This window comes from Ochotona princeps, chromosome 10, assembly GCF_030435755.1.
Source record: "Ochotona princeps isolate mOchPri1 chromosome 10, mOchPri1.hap1, whole genome shotgun sequence".
Classification (NCBI taxonomy): domain Eukaryota; kingdom Metazoa; phylum Chordata; class Mammalia; order Lagomorpha; family Ochotonidae; genus Ochotona; species Ochotona princeps.
Genome location: NC_080841.1, coordinates 69,589,879 through 69,614,332, shown reverse-complemented (window position 1 = coordinate 69,614,332; position 24,454 = coordinate 69,589,879). Strand labels below are relative to the sequence as shown.

Here is a 24,454-nt window from a genome sequence, read left to right as displayed (position 1 = left end):
GTGGTTCTACTGTCTCTCTCTTCACATCTCCTGTAATGCTCTTTCTTAACTTGCTGACTTTTGAAGGTTTTCCAAGGTCAAGGTAAGCACTACGTTTAGCAATAGGAACACAGATGTGAGTAAAGTATTTTTGATCCCTGCACCTGTAGAACTTAAATATATGCATAATTTAGATTTTAAAATTCATCTATTCACTTAACAAATAGTCACTCCCTCTCTGATATGAAAAAGGTATGTGGTTCAGTTTTCCTGTGAATGCAAAAACCAATGAAAATTGGTCAATCCTTTCCCTCCTCCTGGGCTTACATTGTAGCAGTTGAGTGGGGAGAAAATACAAGCACAGAAAACTGGGATGGTAGGGAAATTTTTATTCTGAAACAGGCCAGGGAAGATCCCAGAAGTGAGAAAAGGTGTGAGCAAAACCCAAAGAGAGTGAGGAAGCAGCTGCTTAGGAAAGAAGGCATCAGGTGTTTCAGAAAGGCAGCAAAGTGAGCAGAATATGTAAATCTCAAAGGTGGGGGCTGCTGGCATGGTGACACATCAGGTTAATTCTCTGCCCTGCCGTGCTAGCATCTCCTATGGGCTCCAGTTCCTGTCCCAACTGCTCCATTTCTGCGTAGTCTTCAATCATCCCTTCACACGAGGATGAACTTGAAGTTTAGTTTTTGCAAGAGGTGACAGAGCTGATGGGGTCTTGGCCCCAGCATGCTGGCTCAGAATGGATTTGGATTACTGATGAGCTAGAAGCTTGTTTGCCCTTAAAACCCTTGACAGTGCAGCCTCGCTGCAACTTCCTCTGTGGTTTCTTGCTTTGCTGGTGCTGCTTGCCCCAGAGCAAGACCTCAGAGAACCATGGGGCGGCACCCATGACTTCAAGTGGTCCAAGTAGCAGCACTCCCCCTCCCTTGCCCCAGCTCAGCCAGAACCACACAACGAGCAGTCCCCACCCACTACTGGCAGCTGAGCTGGTCCTAGAGGGGATGTCAGGTTGCCATGAAGCCCAGATCATGGTGAGCCCCATGCCAGGAGCAACATCTCCATCAGTTCTTGCCCTGGGGCTGAAAGACAGAGTCCAAAGTCCCTGAAACTGGCCACGCTGGGCTCTTGCTGGAGATCTGGTGAAATGGAGGTAGACCAGCAGTGTAGCAGCCCTGCTCCAAGTCCTAAGTACACGAGTAGGGTGATGGCCTGTGGACAGGACAGTGTTCTGTGCTGGTGGAGTGAGAAACCAGGGAAGAAAAACAGCTTAGCAAGGGCAATGCGAGAAAGGAACCTGGCAGTTTAATCATCATTAGCTTCAAGGTCAATGGACCACTGCTAGAAAGAAGAAAAACATTCAGTAAGGACAAGTAAAGAAAAAGAAAAATATTCAGTCTCGTTAATATCCGTGGGGAACTGATTCCAGGACCTGCCCTAGTCACCAAAAATCTGTGGATGTTCACATGCCTCTATAAAATGGCATGGTATTTACGTAGAACCTATGCACAGCCTCCATATACTTCAAGATGCTTTCTTTTTTTTTTTTTTTTCGATTTATTTATTTTTATTACAAAGTCAGATATACAGAGAGGAGAGACAGAGAGGAAAATCTTCCACCCAATGATTCACTCCCCAAGTGACCACAACGGCAGGTGCTGCACCAATCCAAACCTGGGAACCAGAAACCTCTTCCGAGTCTCCCACGCAGGTGCAGGGTCCCAAAGCTTTGGGTCGTCCTCAACTGCTTTCCCAGGCCGGGATTAGAACCGGCACCCATATGGGATCCTGGCGCGTTCAAGACGAGGACTTTAGTTGCTAGGCTATGCCGCCGGGCCCTCAAGATGCTTTCTAATACCTGATAAGATCTAAATGTGATGCAGGCAGGTGGCATGTTGTTTTAGGAAATGAAGACAAGAGAAGAAGTTTGTATAACTGCAGGCGTAACTTTTTTTTCATTTTTTAATGCAAAAGCCAGAGATACAGAAGGTGGAAAGTATTTCCAGGAGGGACCGATGTTTAATGGTTTTGTGTGCAATGCTAACAAGGAATTAACGATTGGATTTAACAACATAAAGGTTATTGATGCTCTTGACACAATTCTGTGTTGTATTGAGAGGAAAGTCCAACTGGGGTAGATGGGAAGGAAATAAAGGGCAATAAATGCAAATTATGATTCACAGTTTTGTTTAGGAAAACTTCATGTCTACAGATATTTTTTCCCACAAAGTGAAGAAAATAGTTTCTATTCAAAAGATCCTAAACTGCATTGTCATTTTAGTTTTGCATCATGTCAGATCCTAAACACATAACACTTCCCCATTCCTTATATAGATCCTCGCAACAGAATAAAAGGGAACTTGAGGGGACCCATATGGGAGCTGGTTTGTGTCCCTGCATCCCTGTTTCCCATCCAGCTCCCTGCTTGTGGTCTGGGAGGGCAGTTGAGAACAGCCCAAAGCCTTGGGACCCTGTACCCATGTGGGAGACCCAGAAGAAGCTCTTGGCTCTTGGCTTCGGCTCAGCTGAGCTCCGGCCATTGTGGCCACTTTGGGCATGGATCAGGGGATGGAAGATCTTTCTCCTCTATATATATATATATGACTTTCCAGTAAAAATAAAAATTATTTTTTTAAAAAGAAAGGAAACTTGAGACACCCTCTTGGCATTCTAGAACTCTCTTAGCAGCCCCTCTGTATCCTAGTGAAATTCACCCAGACCTTTTCTCGATAGACATTAAGATGCCATTGGGAGGTTGGTGTTGCAGGGGCGTGTTTCTGTGAGCTTGGCCTTGGTTTCCCTGTGTCACGGGCTGCTCTACCTCTGGGCCTTGTGAGACATTCCTGGTCTCATGCCATCCTGACTTCACACACCCTCCAAATACTAAGCAGTGTCTCTCCCCAGGACACACACAAAATCAAAGCAACTTGGAAGCAAATAAACTTTAAATTCATATCATTTTTTAATGGGGGAGTCCATCTTATTGTGTTGCGCATGTGTGTGTGTGCATATGTTTCACTGTGACAAATTCTAAGGATTTTTACAGCACATCTTCAGTGTTTGTCCAGTTATTGCAATAAATCATGTAATTTCATGACTGCCTTTTTATTGTTTTCATCCAACTTTGACCATAACAAAATCATGTATAAAAAGAACTATTGTCTTGGGTATTCCTTTAACATGAACTTACACATACGTACACATATGCAATATCTACACACATTTTCCTCGTGGTTAATTGTTGTTTTAGCCTGTGTTGAAAGCAAGTCCTCAGTGATAGTCCCTTTGTTTAAGATTGTTTGATTGTTTGGAAGGCAGAGTTACAGAGAAAGAGGAAGAGACCCAAAGATCTTCCATCTGCTGATCCAGTCCCTAAATGGCCATCAGAGCTGGGGCTCAGCCAGAAGTATGAAACCCCAGCTCCATCCTGCTCTACCACCAGGGTGGCGGGAACCCAAATTAAGTTTTCTTCCTCCACTGCACTCCCAGGCCCAGGAGCAGGGAGCTGGATTGAGTATAGAGCAGCCAGGACTCCAACCAGTGTCCATATGGGCTATCTGTGTCTCAGATGGTAGCAAAGCCCTCTACGCCACAATGCCAACCCCAATTAGTGGTGCTACTAAACCCATGACCACTAACTAGCCCGTCTCTGAAGATTTTCAGTGATTTGAGGATACGTGCAAACACTGGCTGAGTTGGCCCAAGAGGTTTGCTCATTTTCTTTGCTGAGTAAATGAACTTGCTCCCATGGGTGATTCGGAGATGCTTTTGTTTCCTGTTTTATGTCTTAGAGTAGCTTTGGCCTCCCCATCCTCCTCCTCCTCCCCCAAACACTGCAAAAGCTTGAACCATGCACTGTGTGATTCTGTCAACCACTTCCTCTTGCTAAGTGTTTTCACTGCGTGTCAAAACCCACTTCATGAAGGGATTGGGCACAATGATGTGTGGTGCAAGTTACTGTCTCATGTGGCTGTGCCCTGGCAACTTCAGAGTTAACTTCTGGATTGCAATTAGGATTCTGGCTTTCATAGTGCCTAAGTGTGATCATGTTTATGAACTTGCTTTTTCAATGTTCTCTTCGTTTTGCATATGTAATTGTGCTGGTGGGTCTTTTTTTTTTACTTGAAAAAAATTACGAATTTAAAACATCACATTAAAAGATTAATCTGTTCATCTTTGCTTTTTCATTAATGCTAGTTATAGTTTAGCTTTGGCCACATCCATGAGACTCAAAATATAGCTCCTTTGTACAATTAAAAGATAACCATGATCTCAATGCAAGGAAGAAATGTTTTCCTTTAACTGTGCCAAAAAATACATCTATATAACACAGTATGTAGATAAATCGTTGAAGCAATGTGAAAGAAAATCACAGCTGTGGAAAACCCACACAGCAAAATCTTCCAAATTTTTAAAGCTAGAACTGTGTTTGGGATCACAACGTATTTGTTGAGTGACTTAAGTTGTGCAACTTTAGTCAAGGTGCTTATACTCTGGATCACTTAGCTTTCTCAGAAAAAAAAGGGGGGTTAGTGGGAGTACGGTGTTGTTGGGTAGTGGGTAAAGCCACTACCTGGGATGCCAGCATCCCATTTGGTTATTGATTCAAGTCCTGGCTGCTCCACTTTTAATTCAGCTCCCTGCTAATGTGCCTGGAAACACAGCAGAAGATGCCCCAAGTGTTTGGGCTCCTACACCCAGGTAGGAGACCTGCAAGAAGCCCCTGGCTTCTGGCTTCCACCTAGCTCAGCCCAATGGATAGGAGATCTATTTTTGTTTCTCTTCTCTCACTCCTCTTTCTCAGCTCTGATAGCGCCCAAATAAACAAATAAATCTTAAGCAAATGGGGACCTTTTAAGTCCTACCTAGAATGTGAAGACAGTTTTCAACTTTCACATCATTCCACACAAAATACCAGGTGAGGCCCCAACATGGTAGCCTAGCACCTAAAGTCCTCGCCTTGAACACGCCAGGATCCCACATGAGCAACAGCTTATGTCCCAGCAACCCTGCTTCCCATGCAGCTCCCTGTCTGTGGCCTGGGAAGGCAATTGAGGGTGGCCCACCCTGCACCTGTGTGGGAGACCCAGAAGAGGCTTCTGGATCCTGGCTTCGGATTGGCTGAGCTCCAGCCATTGCAGCCACCTGGGGAGTGAAACAGCCAACAGAAGATCTTCCCCTTTGTCTCTCCTCCTCTCTGTATATCTGCCTATCTAATAAAAATAAATAAATCTTTAAAAAAAATACCAGGTGACTATCACAGAGGAAAAACCCTTAACAGTTATTGGCTATTACTTTTATGATCAGCAGGCAGATGGCAGGAATGGGGAGATGTCTCTAGCCCCACAGCTATACACAAAGAATGGCATGGAGATTTCTCTCTTCAGTGGGTCGACGATAATCACTATATAAAGACGCGTCCTGTCTATTAATATGACTAGGACTCGTGTGAATGTTTGGAAAGTCTGTCTTCTATATTATCTATTTTTTAAAAAAAAAAAAGTTGTATTTATCTATTTGAAAGATAGAGTAACAGAAACAGAAAAGAGATAGCAACAGAGAGAACAAGAAATCTTCCATCCTGTGATTCACTCCCCAAACGACCACTGAGGCTGGTCCAAGATAACGCCAAGAGTTAGGAACTCCAGCTGAATCACCTGTGTGGTGGCAGAGGTCCAGGTGCTCTTGCCATCCACTGCTGCCTCTCCGGGCACATTAACAGGGAACTGGATGAGAAGCAGAACAGCCAGGACTCAAACCAGCACTGTGATATGGGATGCCGACACTGCAGGCAGTGACCTAACCCACTGTGCCACAATACCGGCCCGTGTTGTATGATTTTTTTCAATTCTACTTGCACGCCTTCTGTCTTGTTTGCCTTTTACCTCTTCCTTCCGTGAGATCTTCATTCTTCTGTGGTGTCACTTCCTCAACCCAAGCAACACCAGTGCCTTGGAGCACATCTGAAATGAAGCCTTACCATCTTAGAATTAAGCTGCTGCTCTGAGTCACTTGTGTGCTGTAAGACAGCAGATTTTCCTACAAGTTCCTGTGCTGTTCTGATGCTCGCTGTAACCGCGTGTATCACATCTGTAACGCAACCTTGGACAATCACTAGGGAAATTTTTTCATGAACTTTTGGTATAATTATAAGGGCTGTTAGCACCACATTTTAAAAACCTAAATGCAAAATAGTCTTCCTGTTTTCTGTTTTGTAGAAATCTGGTGATACATAAGTTTATTATTGCATGTGTCTTATTTAATAAATGAGTTTCCATTAACTCAGTAACCTGTTAATCCAATACTTTGGGCTCAAATTTCAGCTTCTGGAAAGTGTAATGTGTGATAATAAATGAGGCCTTGCATAGATTCCTGTGCATTTATTTCCTTTTTAAAATGTATTCACTTATATAAAAGGAATATATTTCATGTATTTCATACATGTAACTTTTAGAAACTTCCCACCCTACCTTCAAATACAATATAAAAACAAATATATATATATATATAAACATAAATGTGAATTAGCAAATAAGTATAAATACATGTGAAACTAAAAATGTATGCATTGATAAATACACACACACAAATATATCTTCTAGTTTGAAACCTAGTAGAAATCAAAGGCATATTATTTTATATAAACAGTGAATCACACACTACATAATAAAGTGATCCAGACAGCACAATATGTTATCATATCATTAAGCCATATAGTCTTGTTCTACAGTAAGATATGTCTTCATTTATGAAGTTAAAAAATAAACATATAGGGCCCGGCAGCATGGCCTAGCAGCTAAATCCTCGCCTTAAATGCGCGGGATCCCTTATGGGCACTGGTTCTAATCCTGGCAGCTCCACTTCCCACCCAGCTCCCTGCTTGTGGCCTGGGAAAGCAGTCGAGGACGGCCCAAAGCTTTGGGACCCTGCACCCGCGTGGGAGACCTGGAAGAGGTTCCTGGTTCCCGGCTTCGGATGGGCACAGCACCAGCCATTGCGGTCACTTGGGGAGTGAATCATTGGATGGAAGATTTTCCTCTCTGTCTCTCCTCTCTGTATATCTGACTTTGTAATGAAAATAAATAAATCTTTTAAAAAACGTAATATCTAAAGAGAGTAAGATATTGTTATCATAGGGCAGGTGGAGGGAATGAGGATAAAAGCCATTCTTGTTTATTTAATAAAGATTGCTTAAGCTATTATTTAAAATCATGGTGTGTTTTAAGCCTGGAAAGTCAGAATGTCATTGACTGTGTCTATGCTGTGTACTGGCACTAGAATTGTCTTCAATGCAGCTAAAATTTTTGGTTTGTAAAGAAGTAAGCCCCAATGAAATCTTTGGCTTTTCCAACAAAAGTCGTGTGTGTAAACATTAGCATTTACTCACTTGGAAAGCAGAGAGGATTGGTACAGTGAGTGCAGTGCCACAAGCAGAAACAGACCTCCCGTCTAATTGCCCCAGCATTCCTAGGAAACATGAAATTTGACAAACCCTGAGGACTGGCCAGCTTGTAGATGTCTTACCCCCGAAGGCAGTGCAGCAGCACCCATGCCGGGTGTGTCCCAGGGGCGCTGTTACCAAGCTAGCTGTGCAGGCCTGGACTTCAGCCCAGCTCTTCCCATTACTCTGGGGAGCTGTTTCATCTTTCTGGGCTTTCTACAAAGCATTTTTTAACAGAGAGATCAGCCAGTTCTGAATCTTGCTTAATCACCGTTCTCAGTCTTCTGAGAGATTCTGACATGGTAACATAAAGAACATAGTGGGAAATGCTGTGATGGGTCCTAATGCCAAATGCTGCATTTCTCCTTTTTGTCAGTGTCACAGGAATCCCCCAGTTCACGCATTCAACCCTGATAGGGCCATTATTTTATCATGGCGGTTTTCAGGCCAGGATTTCCTAATTCACGTACCAAGTGCCAGGATAGTCCCTTTCTCTGTCAGGCATGAAGACCCCATAGATGTATTGATATACAAGCAGTGTGTTGAGTAGTAAGGAGGATTTTATGAAGGCATTGTGGGCAGAGGAGGCTGTTAAAGAGAACAGCATACACAGAGAAGCTGTAAAGGGCATATTCAAGGAACACCTAGGACCCCCCAAAAAAAATTTTATTTATTTTTATACAATATTGACATAATTAGGGTAAAAGGGTTCAAGCACTACAGGACAATGGGCAAGACAGTTAGTTCCATATTGTTTCCTTAATATATCTGATGTAAAAGGGGATTTTAAGGGAGAAGCCGCACCCAGTTTCCCACCCATCCCAGGTCCCAGATGTGGGGCATGCCCCGAGAGTCTTGCTCAAGTGGTTTTGATAGTTCAGCAGTTCTGAATTACTGCCACTCTCACCACTCCAAGCACGATGCGGTCGTTGGAGAATCCACTGATTGACATAGTCCAACATAGAGTCTCCGTTTGCCCAGTATTTTCATTGACAACATACAGCTGAGGTGGTTGATTGACTTGTTCTGTCCTCTGTCTTTTGATGGTTAGGGTTCTGAGTCCAGAAGCTCGATTGGGGGGATCCCCAAAGAAACTTTGAGGTGTTCCCCGACCAGATTCCTGTATGTACTAGCAAGCACAGGGCCCAGCATAGTCCATCGCCCCGATCAGCTGGTGGTTGCAATTGCTGGGTTGGTTCTGTTTCCATCCCTGTCTTCCACTGGAACTAGTCCAGCCTGGTTCTGCCCAGCACATACAAAGCCCTCACACAAACCAATGTGGGCTGCAGCCTAGTTGGAGCAACCCACAATAACCCCCACCAGGCCCACCGCCTACCCTGGTTTGCCAGTATGTGTGGCAGACTAGTCCAGTCTGTCCCACATCCCCTTCTGCTCTCATACATGTCAATGGGTATGAAAACCTTGTTCCATCTAACCAGCTCAACGCTCCAGCCTTCACGGATGTTGTTGGGTGTCTCTCAAGCCACCCCAGACCCTGTCCTAGTTTTCGTGCCCTCCCATGGGGGGTGGTAACCCAAGAGGGAGGAGCCCACCATTTCCCTCCCAGGCCACTCCCACTCCCAGATTATGCACTTTCCAGGTGGTTCTGTGGTTTAACTTGACAGAACTAGCCCCCAGTGCCAGCTTCTGCCAGCTGATGCTGCGGCTAAGCTCCAACAACCGTCACCCACTCTAACTGTAGATTACACCAGTAGGAATAATCGGCCCAGCCTGGCTTTTCCCAGATCTGATCCTCATGAGGCGCACAGGTGCTGTAGCCCTGCCTAGTCTGGTCTACCCCCATCCCAGCTCACACTGTCCAGTGAGAGTAGCTGTCCAGCAAGGGAACCACCCCTTATTCCCCTGCCGGCTCTGCCCCTCCCTTCCTGATTCTCACGTGTGCTGGTTGGGTGCTGCAGTCACATCTGGCACAGGCAACCTCACCTTGGCATTCTGTGTTGTGTACTGCTTTTGTCGCAAACTAACCTGGCTCGACCCACACTCTGCTCCAGTGTTTGGGTTTGCCAGTGGATGACGTGAACTGATTCAGCCTGGTCCGCCCCCGACCCATGCCAAATGTATGCCAGTGGGACACTTTCCATGACCTCTTCTGGGCTGTTTCCCTCCATGCTTCTTGTGCTTACTTGCAGGGTCTGTGTCCTGTCAGAGCAGTTGCCCAGACTCCTCCATCAGAACCCCTCCGAGTGCCAGATTTCGCGCATACAAGTGGGCCCCCAAAAATTGAACCCTTTGAAGCAGGTCAGGGCCGAATTATGAAGGATTTTTAAAAGAAAACTTAGCACCTGAGTTTCATCATCATCAACTACTTTTATCGTGATCAACCACACACAGTGTGTAAATGAGAGAGCAATCTGTTCACATTTGTATTGGAAATGTACAGTGACCATAGTGTTGACTGTGTGTTGGGGAGTCCATGAGGCCAGAGGCTGTTCAGGCTGATGCAGACCTCCCCAAGGACGCGGAGAATAAGGGAAAGAATAATTCAACACTAGGATGGAAGTAGTAAAGGTCCATCCTGAGCTTACTAAATCAGATTGGCAAGTGACATATGGCCATGTTTTGTCTGCTATCCATTACAATAGTAAAACACATGAGGCAAGTCAACCTCATGAAGAAAGAACAACTGCTCAGCTCACTGGTTCTGGAAGTTCAAAGGCCAAGAGCAGATAGAAACACTGGATCGACTTCTGCTGTGGGTCTCAGGATGGTAGGCAGGAGCATGTGTAAGACAGGAAGCAAGGGAGTGCCTCAAGGGTTAGGCTTATGCTTTCATAAAAGTTCACTCTAGCTCTCTGGAGAACTCACTCTGTTAGACCAGCATCCGTTCTAAGAGTCGTGCCCACAATGATGTTAGGACCTCCCTCGAGGTCATGCCCCTTAAAGATTCCATCACCCCTCATATCACAGAGGGAATCAAACTCCAAACACCTGAAACACTGGGGGACAAACCATTACAACCAAACGGTTGCCAGATCATCAACCAAGCTAGCACACGCAGCAGGCAATTGCCTAAGAGGGAGATGGTGGTTGGACCTGCCTCTGTGGAAAACTTTGTGATGTATTGAAATGACTTGTTGTAGTGTGTACCATCTTTCCTGACAGCCACAATAAGGATTGTGCTGACCTTAGTCCAGGGTCATAGCTGAAGGTCAAATCTCCATCCCAACTGAGTCATTATGTGAGGTTAACATTGGCATAGACGTGATCCAAGCATATCCTGTTAAATATCTACATTAGAATACTTCAGATGTTTTTTTTATTTTTAGAAGATACAAATTTTTAAAGTTTTTATCTGCAAGGAAGAAAAATGGCTTGAGGATTAAATAAAGATCTTGGGGCTCAGGGAAAAATACAGCAAAGGATACAGAGCTGGGTTTTGACTGTGGATGCTTCTTCACCCATCTTACCCCTCACCCACTCAGCAAAGACCAAAACAAAGTCCAGCTGCTAAAGTAGCATTCCAGTGTGCATTGAGTCAACAGTGTGCTGTTGTTCCCAAGACACAACATGAACTCAGACATGACACACCCTTAATGAGATATTCACTCCACCCAGTCATGATGTGACCATGGCTTGTTTTGCAACACGTTGCTTCACTGTGACTCCTCTACCCCAACTCAGGCTGCTGACCTAAATCACACTTTTGGTCTTCATGGTGAGATCTCTCTCTCTCTCTCCTCTCTCCGCCTTTGTGTTGATGTTTAAAAACCTCAAATATAAGCAGCAGCCTTGTTTTCTCAAGCATGGGGTGTGTGTGTGTGTGTGTGTGTGTGTGTGTGTGTGTGTGTGTGATCTTTGCCTCTCTGCCTTCCTGTAGGTAGTTAAGTAAGACAATTGTGTTCTCAGATAAACAAAAGTTTTAGTTAAACATAACTAAAACTTTGGGCCATTATGTTATTCCTTTCACCGGGGATGCAACTCGATGAAACTGATCTGTCTGTTCAGGAGCATGACTACTGTTGGCTGGTGATTATAGATTCACATAATTTTTATATGTTGACCTCTTTTAATAACTCAATAGCAAACTCTAGAGGGAAGGAATAAATGGGCAGAAGGGGAGCTCTTTGCCAGATGAGCCTAGGGAGGGTTTCAGCAGTAGTCATGAGATGCGCCATAGTTTTGAATTATTTCCATCTTGGGTGGGTGACTCACCTACTGGGTTCTCCACTCACTGAATGTCTGTGTTGTGGACAGTCTGAGAATTTAAATCTTGGGACTCAGTTGGTTTTTATGACTCACCAGTGTCATAGTTCCTTTCAAGTCTTGATCATTTCAGTGGTTTTTATTAATTTTGTAAAAAATGTAATGATTTAAGAGAAGGCGTCAATGGCAGGTGTCTGCCTCTTAGGGCCAGGTTTGGTTCCCTTAAGTCTGTCGTGACATCAGTTGGCAGAACCAAGGTCAACAACTAAATCTATTTTTTTTCATTCTGAATGGATTGCTTTTATCTAATTAAAGAAAAACCTGAAATATGTCAACACTAGTATTCATTCTAACTTCCTTGTTCACAATAAGTTATCTGAAGGATTCCTTCATGTGATCATAATGGCACTACATAAACCTACACAGGAAGTTCTGGAGTTCTCTTGTTCGTTCTGCTGCCTTCTCCTTATTAGAGAATGAAATCTCTGTGTCAGTTATTTGAACACTACATTTCATTAATTTGTGAAGCCATCAATATCTTTATTTCCTTAAGTACTACCTTTCCTCCTTTTTTGAGGGAATTTTGAGAAGGGAGGGTAGGATGCAGATACTTTGACAGTAACTGGGAAAGAGGCAGAATTTCATGCAGATTAATCTTCATATAAATCCCTTCTTCAGCCAGATCTGGCGCCACCTACAGCCTGCCTGCCTTCTGCCTTCAATATGTGTGGAGTCCAGCTACAGTTTGCCTTCTCCCCGACAAACACTGGGTGTAATTTCTCCTTAACCTCTTTGACATTGACCTATACTTGCAGCATCTGCCTCACCTGAGCACGCACATGCCTACCACGCGTGCTCTCACCCTGAGCCTGGGTGACTTCCTTGGGTTCCCACACGTCTGTACTTCTGATTGTCCTGGCTGCATCTGTCCCTGAGGGCTGTACTTGTTCCATGGCACCTATGCCTCTCTTGTTTGAACTAAAGTCCCCTCCCTGGGCTCTCCTGGCTAACTCAGTTTTGCAATTACCTGTGTGTGATGGCTCCTCTGTGGGAAGCTGGGTCCAGTGCTCAGAACATAATCGCATCTCATAGCAACTTCTGCAGTATCCAACATGGAAAAGATAACATGAGACTAGGAAACCCACTGAGCAACTGCTGCTATGCCTTGGCCTTGGCCCCATGTGTGTGTTTTAAATAAATGATCCGGGGGCAGATTTTTGGCTCAGTGAGAGAGATTTTCCTTGCAATGCTCATATCCCACATGAAAGTTCTTGGTTTGGAGTCGGCATTGAATCCAACTTTCTGTTAGTGTGTACTGGGGGAGGCAGTGAGGGATGACAGGTCTACTTGGGTCTCTGTAAGGATTAACCAGATAGAATTCCAGGGATCCTGGCTTTGGCCTAGCCCAATCCCTACTGCTGCAAGCATTTGGAGAATGAACTGGCAGGTGGAAATCTCTGACATCTCTGTTTCCATCTCTAACATCTCTGTTTCCATCTCTGTCTGTCTCTCTTACTTGTTTGTCTTTCAAATAAAATGAAAATAAGCAAAATAAATTTTTTTTCAAAAAAAATATTTGACTGAAATAGAATAGGTCAAAGCCAATCTATCTTTCCTTCAACAAATCATCTTGAACTGATGCCCCAGCCCATAGGGGACGCCACTATAACCAGTTCAAGTCCCAGCTGCTCCACTTCCAATCCAGGTCCCTACTAATGGCCTGGTAAGGCAGTAGAGGAAAGCCAAAGTTCATGGACCTCTGTACCCACAGTGAGCCTATGGACAAAAGATCTCTCTTTGTCTCTCTTTTGCTCTCTCTCCCTTTCTCTACCTTTAAATAAAGTAAAATATCATCTTTTTAAAAAAATAAGACACATGGGGTTGGCACGGTGGATCAACAGGCTAATCTTCCACCTGCCAGCACTGGGATGCCATTTGAGCACTGGTTCACGTCCTGCCTGCTCTATTTCCCATTCAGCTCCTCGCAGCAGAGGATGGCTCAAAGACCTCGGGTCTCTGCAACCATGTGGGAGACATGGAAGAAGGTCATGGCTCCTGGCTCCAGACCGGCTCAACTCTCACCATTTTGGCCATTTGGAGAGTGAACCAGCAAAAAAAAAAGTCTTTCTTTCTCTGTCTGTACTTCTCTCTGTAAATCTCCCTTTTGAGTAAAAATAAATCATTTTTAAAAATAAAACACACACATAGCATTGTGATTAGATTGCTTTTAAAATCTTTATCTGTCAGAACTATACATTGAAACATCTATGGGATGTTGATGCTACATGGCAGAGGAGTGGCCTACTGCATGTGGCAGCTATTTAAACAGTGCTTACATTGTGTTAGGCATGCTAAAATCTAGAGATACGATTTAAAATACGCAGGCTATTGCACATTTATTTGCAGATACTATGCCATTGTATGTCAGGGACTTGGGCATCCGTGAATTTGGGTGTCCGGGAGAGTGGCATGTCCTGGAATTCATTTCCTGCAGATTTGGACAGATGGCTGTATTTAAACTAAATGGTATTTAGGTGCTACATGTTCCTATTATTTTATATACAAATTATAAAATATATACAGTGATGGTGTGATTACTATGTAGTCGTTGAATAATTTTAACAATGATTAACTCATAAAAATTCTTTCGTTCTAAAAAATTTTGCCCCAATTTTTTAAATGATAAGCTATCATTTAAAATTTTAAATGAGAGTGCCCAGCGCGGTGGCCTAGCGGCTAAAGTTCTCACCTTGAATGTACCAGGTCTCATATGGGCATCAGTTCTAATCCCGGCAGCCCTGCTTCCCATCCAGCTCCCTGCTTGTGGCCTGAGAAAGCAGTTGAGGACAGCCCAAAGCTTTGGGACCCTGCGCCCGTGTGGGAGACCCGGAAGAGGTTCCTGGTTCCCAGCTTCGGATCGGCGCAGCACTGGCCGTTGCGGTCACTTGGGGAGTGAATCATCAAATGAAAGATCTTCCTCTCTGTCTCTCCTCCTCTCTGTATATCTGGCTTTGATATAAAAATAAGTAAATCTTTTTTTAAATTTTAATGAGTTTGAATTTAAAACATTTTAAAAGAATTTAAAATAAATTCTTCTCCAACGTTATTTTGAGAGAATTACTGAGCCACCTGCAACTCCATGTACTTGCCCCTGTTTCCTCCTCATGACACTTTTCTGGCTGTGGACCACCACATCCTTTGGTTCAAGGCAAGCAAAGCTTGCCATGTGAGCAGTGCTTGATTTCCAGCGCTAAGTGGTCATCAGCCAACACTTCCAGAAAAAGGTTGCCAGCACTGTTATCGCAGAGGGCTCCTTGCTAGTACTGAAGGGTTTGCATGCATAGTTTGCTCCCAACCTCACGTCTGCGTCAGATCTTTGATGCAGGAGCACTTCTTCACATCTCTGACCTTACTCTGTTGCCTTCGGCTTCCTCCTTTACTAAGATGATGCCTATGGAGAAGTGGTTTCCCCAAGGATGTCCCCCACGCGTCTGCTTAGCTAGCTCCAAGGAGGCGAACTGAATTCCAGAGAAAGTAGAAAGAGTGGCTCTGTTGCTTTGAGGCAGTCCTCATGATTCAACTCAACTTTGAACCAGGAAAACTGAAGGAAGGTGAAGCCAGTAACGTCAGGCTAAAATGCACGTTTCCAGTTCCCTGGCCTGAGGGACGGGTTTGGGGGAAAGCCAAGAGCTGGCAATAATCAGTCCAGGCTCACACTTTTGCTGAACTGCTAACATCTGGGTCTCTTTCTTTGTTCAGATGGGGGAGTCAACCGAAGACATCGACCAAATGTTCAGCAATCTGCTGGGAGAAATGGACCTTCTGACCCAGGTAAACTGCCATTCTTACCTTGCAAATTGGGGTCAGAGGTGGGGCAGGTAGAGTGGGATTATAGAATTTAGCTTTAATATGATTAAAGAACTATCTTTAAAAATAAGCAAAGAAATTGGAGATTGGCAATAGTATGTATTGATGACATATCTGTGACAGTGGTGGAGGAACCAAAGAACAAAAAATTATTCTTCTCTGATTTCAATTGATTTAACTCATGGGTCACTCTGTCAGGCCAGGATTCATGTCACTATGGACAAACTTTTGGCATCCTGGAACTCTCACCAAGCACATATCCCTACAACAGATACCCTTGGGCAATTTTCCCGAGATAAGCTGGGAAAACAACAGCATCCTTAATTCAGAAATTTTTTTCACAAATCTTTGAGGAAATGCTACATTTTAAAGATCACCATGGACATTACTGTGGTCTGGCCACTCAGTTCATCGCTTTCTACATTAAATATCAAAATAAGAATAACACCATATTTCAAAATAAAATAAAGATCTTAAATTTTCTCTCCCCCACCCCCCCCAAAAAAATAGGCAAGGTTTTGAAAGACTATTTAGTTTACAAAGAAAAAAAAACCTGTTTTAGTTAGCATCTGTCTTAGTTCCCCATAAAATTTAAACATGTTCGAATTCTATAAAAGAATACAGAAGAGGCTGGCATAGATGTGGAACAAGTTAATTCTCCACCTGAGGCATTGGCATCCAAAAATGGGTGCTGGTTGTGTCCTAGCTGCTCCACTTGCAATCCAGCTCCCAACTAACAGCCTGGGACAACAGCAGAGGATGGCCCAAGTCCTCGGGCCCCTGGAAGAAGCTCCTGGCTTCGGGCCAGCCCAGCTGTGGCTGTTGTGGTATCTGGGGAATGAACCAGCAGATGAATATGAAAGAGCTCGCTCTCTGTGTTCCTTTTCTCTCTCTCTCTCTCTCTCCCTCTCTCTCTGAAACTCTGTCTTTCAAGGAAAATAAATAAATCTTTCAAAAGAAGATGATACAAAGTTTGGCACCCTAGGTTCAAATGGATGGGTTCTGTGTTAAAAGGAGGGGGTTAAATCTGACAGCCACATTTCTAAGGATGAGGTTGTGTTTTTACTGTTGGGGAGGCACTGAGTGTATGTAGGTGGTCTCTCTCCATGCATTGTACTCTCTGGCTGCTGCAGCCAGTGGGAAAAGTCACTTTTCTCTTGAGAGGAGTCTAGGATTTCTCACGGAGCCCCACATAAATATGGCCACTTGTGGCTGCATCTACTGGCTTGCCTCCACCACAAAGCCCTTGGGTTTTGTTCATTCTTTGTTGTGTAATCTTAGTTTTGCATGGCCAACACAGGCTCCCAGCAGGTAGGCTCAAAACTTGAAGGTACCAAAAAGGGACCACCTTGTCCTTGCATCTTCTTCAGTTTGCACACTGCCACCTTCGATGATTGGATATTTCCTCAGCCATTAGACAAGGTGGCAACATGAGTGCAGAATAAGAGCAAAAAGGAATTATTGGAAATGCTAGAGCACCCACTTATTTCCCCAAAACCTAGTCAATAAAGTAAAAGAACCGAGCATCTAATCTTAGTTTTCCCAGGGTTCTAGCCAAACTGTCTTTCAGAGTTTGTAAATAAATGGTGAGAGGGAATTCTTCTTTGGGCAAAAACCCTACAAGTTCTTTGGAGAAAAGGAAAATGACTCCTGTGGAGTTCTCAGCAGACACGTGTGGAGCCCTTGATTGCAAGGAGCTCAGTGGGAAGCGGTGTCCATGAACATCAACCACTCACCTGCATGGGCTTTGCCACATCTGTAGCCACTTGATTTACTAGTTTCTTAGCATTTATCATGAAAAGATTTTCCTTTTTTTTTTAGTTTTTTTTTTTATTGGAAAGTCAGATTTACAGAGAAGGAGAGACAGAAAAATTTTCTGTCCACGGGTTCACTCCACAAGTAGCTGCAATGACTGGAGTTGAGCTGATCCGAAGGCAGGAGCCTTTTCCAGGTCCCCCATCTGAGTACAGGGTCCCAAGGCCTTGGGTCATCTTCAACTGCTTTCCCAACCACAAGCAGGAAGCTGGATGGGAAGTGCAGGGACTACAACTGGGGCCCATATGGCATCCCAGCACATGCAAGGCGAGGACTTTAGCCACTAGGCTACTGTGGCAGGCCCAAGAAGATTTATTTTTTAAGATTTATTTGTTTTCATTGCAAAGTCAGATATACAGAGAGGAGGAGAGACAGAGAGGAAGATCATCAGTCCGATGATTCACTCCGCAAGTGGCCACGATGCCCAGAACTGTGCCGATCCAAAGCCAGGAGCCAGAAGCCAGGAACTTCCTCCAGGTCTCCCACACAGGTTCTGGATTCCAAGGCTTTGGGCCGGCCTCGACTGCTTTCCCAGGCCACAAGCAGGGAGCTGGATGGGAAGCAGGGCCGCCGAGATTAGAACCAGAGCCCAAATGGGATCTTGGCACGTTCAAGGACTTTAGCTGCTAGGCCACCACACTGGGCCCTCATGAAGATTTTCTAAAACTTCACCTCAAGCAGTTAGAAAGTCTACCTTAATTTTTTCTTTAAAGCATCCAAATAGATACAGGTGCATTTGCATGCTCAGTATTTCGCCTGTGTGTGTGCACATGTGCCACACAAAATCATTTGATTTCATTGAGAAATATTGCCCACATCGCTGCATCCAGGCTCCCAGTAAGTTTCTAGGTTTAGACCTCTTTCTGAAAATCCATTGTCTCCCCTGCAATTTCATATCACTAGAATTCCATTGTCTCACAAATTTACGCTATTAATGTTTTTGTTAGAGCACCACTTCTAATGTCATGAAATGGCAGAATAGATTATAATACAGAGAAGAATGAATTGGCTTCCCTAATTGTGATGTGGACTTGGATGTTTTGACTTGAAAACAACCAGACAGTCAAGTTCATTATGCTTTCTTTCCCAAAGCTTTTTGCTCAGGTATTTCATCCATGAAATTCCCCTTTCCAGGCAGCTTTTGAATGCCTGTCCTATTTCTAAAAACCAATTTGGGGACTGTAGTCACTTTTCCTTACAATTATCTTTGACTACCAATTGATAGGATGCATTTTTGAGAGTCTTCTGGATTATTAGTGGCAGTGGGGGGTGTTCCTACTTGAAGCTAAGCATGTATCATTAATTTATTTTCAAATACCTAACTATTGGTTTCCTTCAGGATTTTTAAAAATGAACAAGGGCGGGCCTGGCGCAGTGGCCTAGCAGCTAAAGCCCTCACTTTGCATGTGCCAGGATCCCATATGGGTGCCAGTTCTAATCACAACAGCTCCACTTCCCATCCACCTCCCTGCCTGTGGCCTGGGAAAGCAGTCGAGGACCGTCCATATCCTTGGGACCCTGCACCCATGTGGGAGACCCGAAAGAGGATCCGGGCTTCTGGCTCCTGGCTTTGGAGTGGCACAGCTCCGGCCGTTGCAGCCACTTGGAGAGTGAATCATTGGATGGAAGCTCTTCCTCTCTGTCTCTCCTCCTCTCTGTATATCTGCCTTTCCTATAAAAATAAATAAATATTTTTAAAAATGAATAAGGGCATTAGTTATCAAATCAAGTTAACATTAGGGATGTATGCATTATCATAAAAACATTCAGGCCTAAGAAGGGGTGAAAGAATCATTTCTCCAATTACAGACAAAAGCATTCTTGACAATGTAATGTTATAAATATCACATGACTTTGAATATATTCATATAATAACGCACTCCCAAGTTTCTAAGAGAATGCTGTTTGTTAACTTAGGAATTTATATTGCTTACTGATTTCTTTTTTGAACAAGAGTGTCATTAGTTAATAGTAATAAAGAACATTTGACTCTATAATGGCAGATTGCCTGATATCATTTTTCTCCTCCAAGTGACCAAATATTTCTCTCCTATATTATCATTACTTATGCCCTTACAGAAGTGTAGCTATTATATGCAATAGTTACAGGAAACTCTATTATTGATCAAAATCAGCTGAACAATTTCATTTTCAATTATTTTTGCTTGGCAAATTCCTTTTCAAGATGTTCCTTCTAGGGGAACTTAGAGGTTGTGATTTTCTATAGAGAAAAAATATCACGAAAGACACTTCTAAGTTTTGAAAGAACATAATTAGGCAGGAAATGTATAAATGATAACAGTGTTTTAATTTGTTGATTTAAAGGTACCACACAAATGTTTATGTCCTGAATAACTGTGGGGTGGGGTTGTCTATTTTCACAGAGTTTAGGAGTGGACACTCTCCCTCCTCCTGACCCTAAGCCACCCAGAACTGAATTCAACTACAGTGTGGGTTTCAAAGATCTCAATGGTAAGCACAGTAACATGTTGTCTTCAGCGCTTCAATGATTGTGAGACTGCATTCTGTATGGAACAGGAGTGGGCATCTGTAGCCTCGACGTTAAGATGCCCAATCCCATAGCTGAGTGTCCAAGTTCAGGTTCCAACGCCAGCTCTTGCTAACACAGACTCTGGGAGGCATTCAGTGACTTGGAATGAATTCAGAGCTCCTGGTTTCAGCTGGGCCCAGCCATGGCTGTTGTTCACTGCCCAGGTAAACTGGTGGATGGGCACTTTCTCGGTCTCTCTGACTCTCAAATATATATAATCTGTTAAATATGGATGAAATAATCATTTGAAAACAAAATTAAAGGCATCCAGACATTACGATCTGTATCATTGGTAAAATCCTAGATGTTTAAATTGTTTTTCATTGTGTCTGGATTGAAGAGAGTCAAGAAGACATCTTAGCCTACGAGGGAAGAGAGCATCATATAGAAGTGTGAAGCCTCAAAACTGTCTTATTTTTTGAAGAAGTAAGAGGGATTTTTTTCTTGTTAATCAGCCCATTAGGCAGTCAGGAGTAGTGTGTGAAAACATCAACAAGGAGGTTTTCCCTCAAGAATGAGAATTAGCTGGCTATGCCACCATGATTGATAAAAAAAAAGCAGAGTGAGTGCTCTAATATTTTACTTAGAATATAATGTACTTTTATTTAGATATAATTGTTATCCTCAAAAATTCATTGAAAGATGCATATTATTTTTAAAAATGGATGGGCTTTTAAAATGTTTTGCAGTGCAAGAAACAAAACTTGTAATTCCATTCTCCATGAACTTTCTGGAACTCTCTATACTTGTGTATCATTTGCGCCTTTTAGCCTTTTCAATTTCCCCTGGATTATCACTTCATTGTTGCTCTTCTGACATGGAGCAAAGATCTTCCTACGTGCTAGTCAAATAACAGTAAGTCTGACTGCTAACATATGAATGAGACTTCAATACAATTCTTGAAAGAGGTTTGCCAAACATTCGCAGTACCTACTCAAAGTATGAAAAGTCGAACACACAACAGAAGCCAACTTTCAGAAATCCAGGATTGCTTTGTTTCTGTCATTTTCAGTGATTTTTCAATCGGCCATTTAGGGACCCACAGTCACTATCTTGATGAATTATGACTTGCCTCTGCCAGTGATCCGTCTCCTGTACAGCTTGCCATACAGCTGAGTGCAGGCCATCATGTCCGTCAAGTTGGTAACGTCCATGAAGTTTCGAAAAAGCAATGCACGTTTGTAAAATGACAACACTAAATAACTTCACACATGCACATAGGAAGCACATAGTTAACCACACCCCACTCATACTAGCTGAGTATTTTTTCATCACTTTGGTTAAGATTAAACTTCATCAATACTTCAGTTCAATTGTAGTTTGCCTGACTCAGTACCCAATGTGGAAAAAGTACTGAAAATAATAAGAACAAAGAAAACTAGCCATATATAGACATAATAATACACCTATATTTAAATATTTTATCTGTATTAATTCACCCAGGGGACTTTTATATTTTCACAAGTGGTTTAATCACTTGTTATGAAAATTAATGTAAGTATCATTACTGAAATCTTGGTCCTAGAATTTTTATAATGAATTTCTGCATCAAATAGCAAGCAACGTTTTTGTTAGGAACTTAACAGGCCTTATTAGTTCCATACATATTTTCAAAGAAACAGTTTTAAAGCATTTTAATGAATTCCATGATTAAAAACTTCATGACAAGAGGTCTTAGTGGAAAATAGCTGCTTGTTACACATTTAGGAAATGTAACCCGGAGCCCGGTGCTATAGACTGGAGCTGCTGGCATAAACACTGTGCGGTGTTTATAATTGTGGATGTTTGCCATGACTCATTTCGCCAAGTTTTCTGTGTACTCCTTACCACTCTGGCCATGTTTCCCTGATCCCGTTTCCTCATGTTGGATTATCTGACAGTCCTCTCTCCTGGGAGAAGGTGTTTTCATCTGCCAATCTATTTTCTCCTGTTCTCCCCACCCATGGAGGGCCTGGCCAGCATTGGCTGCACTCCCACTGCTCACTGCCCAGTTCCTCCACACCAGTCACTCTGCCATCTGAGCCACCACAATCAGCTCATGCTAGGAAAAAAGCCAAAGTTGTCAAAGTCTTAACCATTTAATCCCATTAGAGAGAAAGAGTCATTCCTTATTCCTTCTAAGGAATGAGACCTTTGTATCCATCTAAAAGCATTTGTATCCACAGTTCTCTCTCTGCCTCTGCAATGGTTTGAGTTGAACACTCCTTCCATCTCTCTCCAAAATCCCCCTGCCCTGCCTCCCAACACAGTTAGATCTTACCCTGGAATATTCAAAAATCCCCCCACGGAGACACCCGTGCCTGGGTTTGCACTGGACTCGATAGCTGTCTGAGAGACGTTCCAGCGTGACCAACACGTTATCCTTTCTTCCCTTCCTGTTAGGCACTCGCTTGAAGAACTCTGTAAACACAGCGGTCATCGCTGGAGGACATCCCTAGGCTTGGGCATGTGCGCTTGAGTAACACTGTTCTCAGCTTTCCCCTGGTATCATAGCAGATCCAAATGATCCCCCTTGTCCACACAGCACCCTTTAAAATCATCTTCTAGCAGTAAATAAATAAAAGTTTAAAATGGTCTTCTAGGTCAGGTGTTTGGTCCACAGTAGACTGCTACATTCCGTTCAGAGGGCCCAGGATTAGTCCCAGCTCCACTCCCAGTTCCAGCTTCCTGCTAATGCAGTAGGTGACAGCTCAAGTGCTAGGGCCCCTGCCTCTTGTTGGAGAGACCTGGGGGAGTTCTGGGATCCCAGCATTGACCTAGCCCAGTTCCAGTCATTGGGGGCATTTAGGCAGGGAACCAGTGGATAGAAGAACTCTGTCTGTCTCTATTTCTCTACCTTTCAAATAAATAAAAACTAAATGATATTCTTTTAAAATAAAAATTATGTTATTTTTTAAAAATTGTCTTGTGTCTGTTTTTGCATGATCAGACTTAGGTTTTGTCACTCATGTACTTTCTCCCTCACCAGAGTCATTAAATGCACTGGAAGACCAAGATTTAGATGCCCTCATGGCCGACCTGGTAGCCGACATCCAAGAAGCTGAGCAGAAAACAATCCAGGCACAAAAACAGTCCTCGCAAGGTCTTCATCCTTCCCCCTCCTCAGCTGTGCCGAGCTTCGGGGGCGCAGCCTCTCATGGTCATGGAGCAGTTGTCAGCATCGCCGCCACCAGCCACAATGACTTTGAGGATGATCTACCTCCTCCCCCAGCTGATCCTGTGTTAGACCTACCACTGCCGCCACCCCCTCCAGAACCCCTCTCTCCAGTAAGTGAGTGGGGCCAGAGCCGGTAGAACCGTCTGCCTCTGCTACCTATCTGCTTTGCTGTCTGAAAGTGGTCATGGCCTTCCTTAGTGCGGATGCCTGGAACCTTGAGATCCTAACAACCAGAGAGACCCCCACCCCCACCCCCACCCCCATATGTTTGTTGTAAAGGAAGAACACTCAAAAAAAGAAGAAGATCTGGGTGTGAGCAAAGAGCCAGTGTTGAGGGGTGAGGTTTAGGGAAGGAAGGGCTCAGTGGTTAAGATGACACCTGCAGGGGGTGAAGGGCAGAGGGGAGCCTGGCACGATGGCTCATTGGCTAAATCCTTGCCTTACAAACACTTGGAGCTCATATGGGCGCCAGTCCATATCCCAGCTGCTCCACTTCCCATCTAGCTCCCTGCTTGTGGTCTGGGAAAGCAATCAAGATGGCCCAAAGACTTAAGGCCCTGCACCCATGTGGGAGACCTGGAGGAAGCTCCTGGCTCCTGGCTTCTTCAGCCATTGTGGCTACTTGGGGAGTGAACCAATGGACAGAAGATCTTTCTGTCTGTCTCTGCTTCTCTCTGTAAATCTGCCTCTCTAATAAAAATAAGTCTTTAAAAAAAAAACGATGATGCCCAGAGCATTCACATCCTTTATCCAAATTTCTGAGTTTAACTACCACAAGTAGCAGTCCACTTCTTATTCCAGCTTCCTTGATACTGTGTATGTCGAGGGGCCCAAGGATTTGGAGTTCTTCTATCCTCCTGGGAGACACACTATGCTGTTGCCTATTGGCTTTGGGCCTAGCTGTTGGGGACATTTCGGGAATAAACCAACAGACGGTAATTCGCTCTCTTTCTCACCCTCTTTTTCTTTTAGAAAACTCTTTAGAGTTTTCTAAAAACATATCAGGACCATATTCAGAATTCATTATAGTTTGGTTAAAAATCGTACTCATATTTGCTTGCAGATTCTCCTCGCTTTTACCTAAACTTCTAGAAAAGCTTTCTTCACTTTGTATGAACTGTGGAGCTGATTTGTATGTTTTCATGTCCTTGGTCCCAGCCTAATACCTAAAGGACATATGGCCTCCAATATACATTTTCCAAATTGGATTGACTGGAGTTTGGTTGAATTTGGCAACCCTAACCGTAGGGCAGAGACCAATCTCACTGATAATGTCGCAGCTGGGGAATAGGGATGTGAAGCTGACAGGTGAGGCATGCCTGACTTCAACAAATCCCTGACCATTGGAAACAGCAGTTGTAAAGTTTATGTTGTCATTATTTGAATCATAACTAATGGTAAATATCTCATAAAAGTAAAGCAAATATTTCTACAGATTTTTCTTAGAATGAGCCACTCAGACAACCGTTTTACAGTAGGAACC

At 43.6% G+C, this 24,454-nt stretch overlaps 1 protein-coding gene across 1 annotated transcript in view; it reads left to right on the top strand.

Moving 5' to 3' along the window:
- Positions 1-24,454, top strand: part of APBB1IP (amyloid beta precursor protein binding family B member 1 interacting protein) — an 86,717-nt gene that overhangs the window by 24,106 nt on the left and 38,157 nt on the right. The window contains exons 2-4 of the mRNA XM_004588531.2: positions 15,341-15,412; positions 19,648-19,735; positions 22,783-23,081. Of these exons, the coding sequence (XP_004588588.2) occupies positions 15,341-15,412; positions 19,648-19,735; positions 22,783-23,081 (459 nt within the window). The remainder of the gene's footprint in view (positions 1-15,340; positions 15,413-19,647; positions 19,736-22,782; positions 23,082-24,454) is intronic.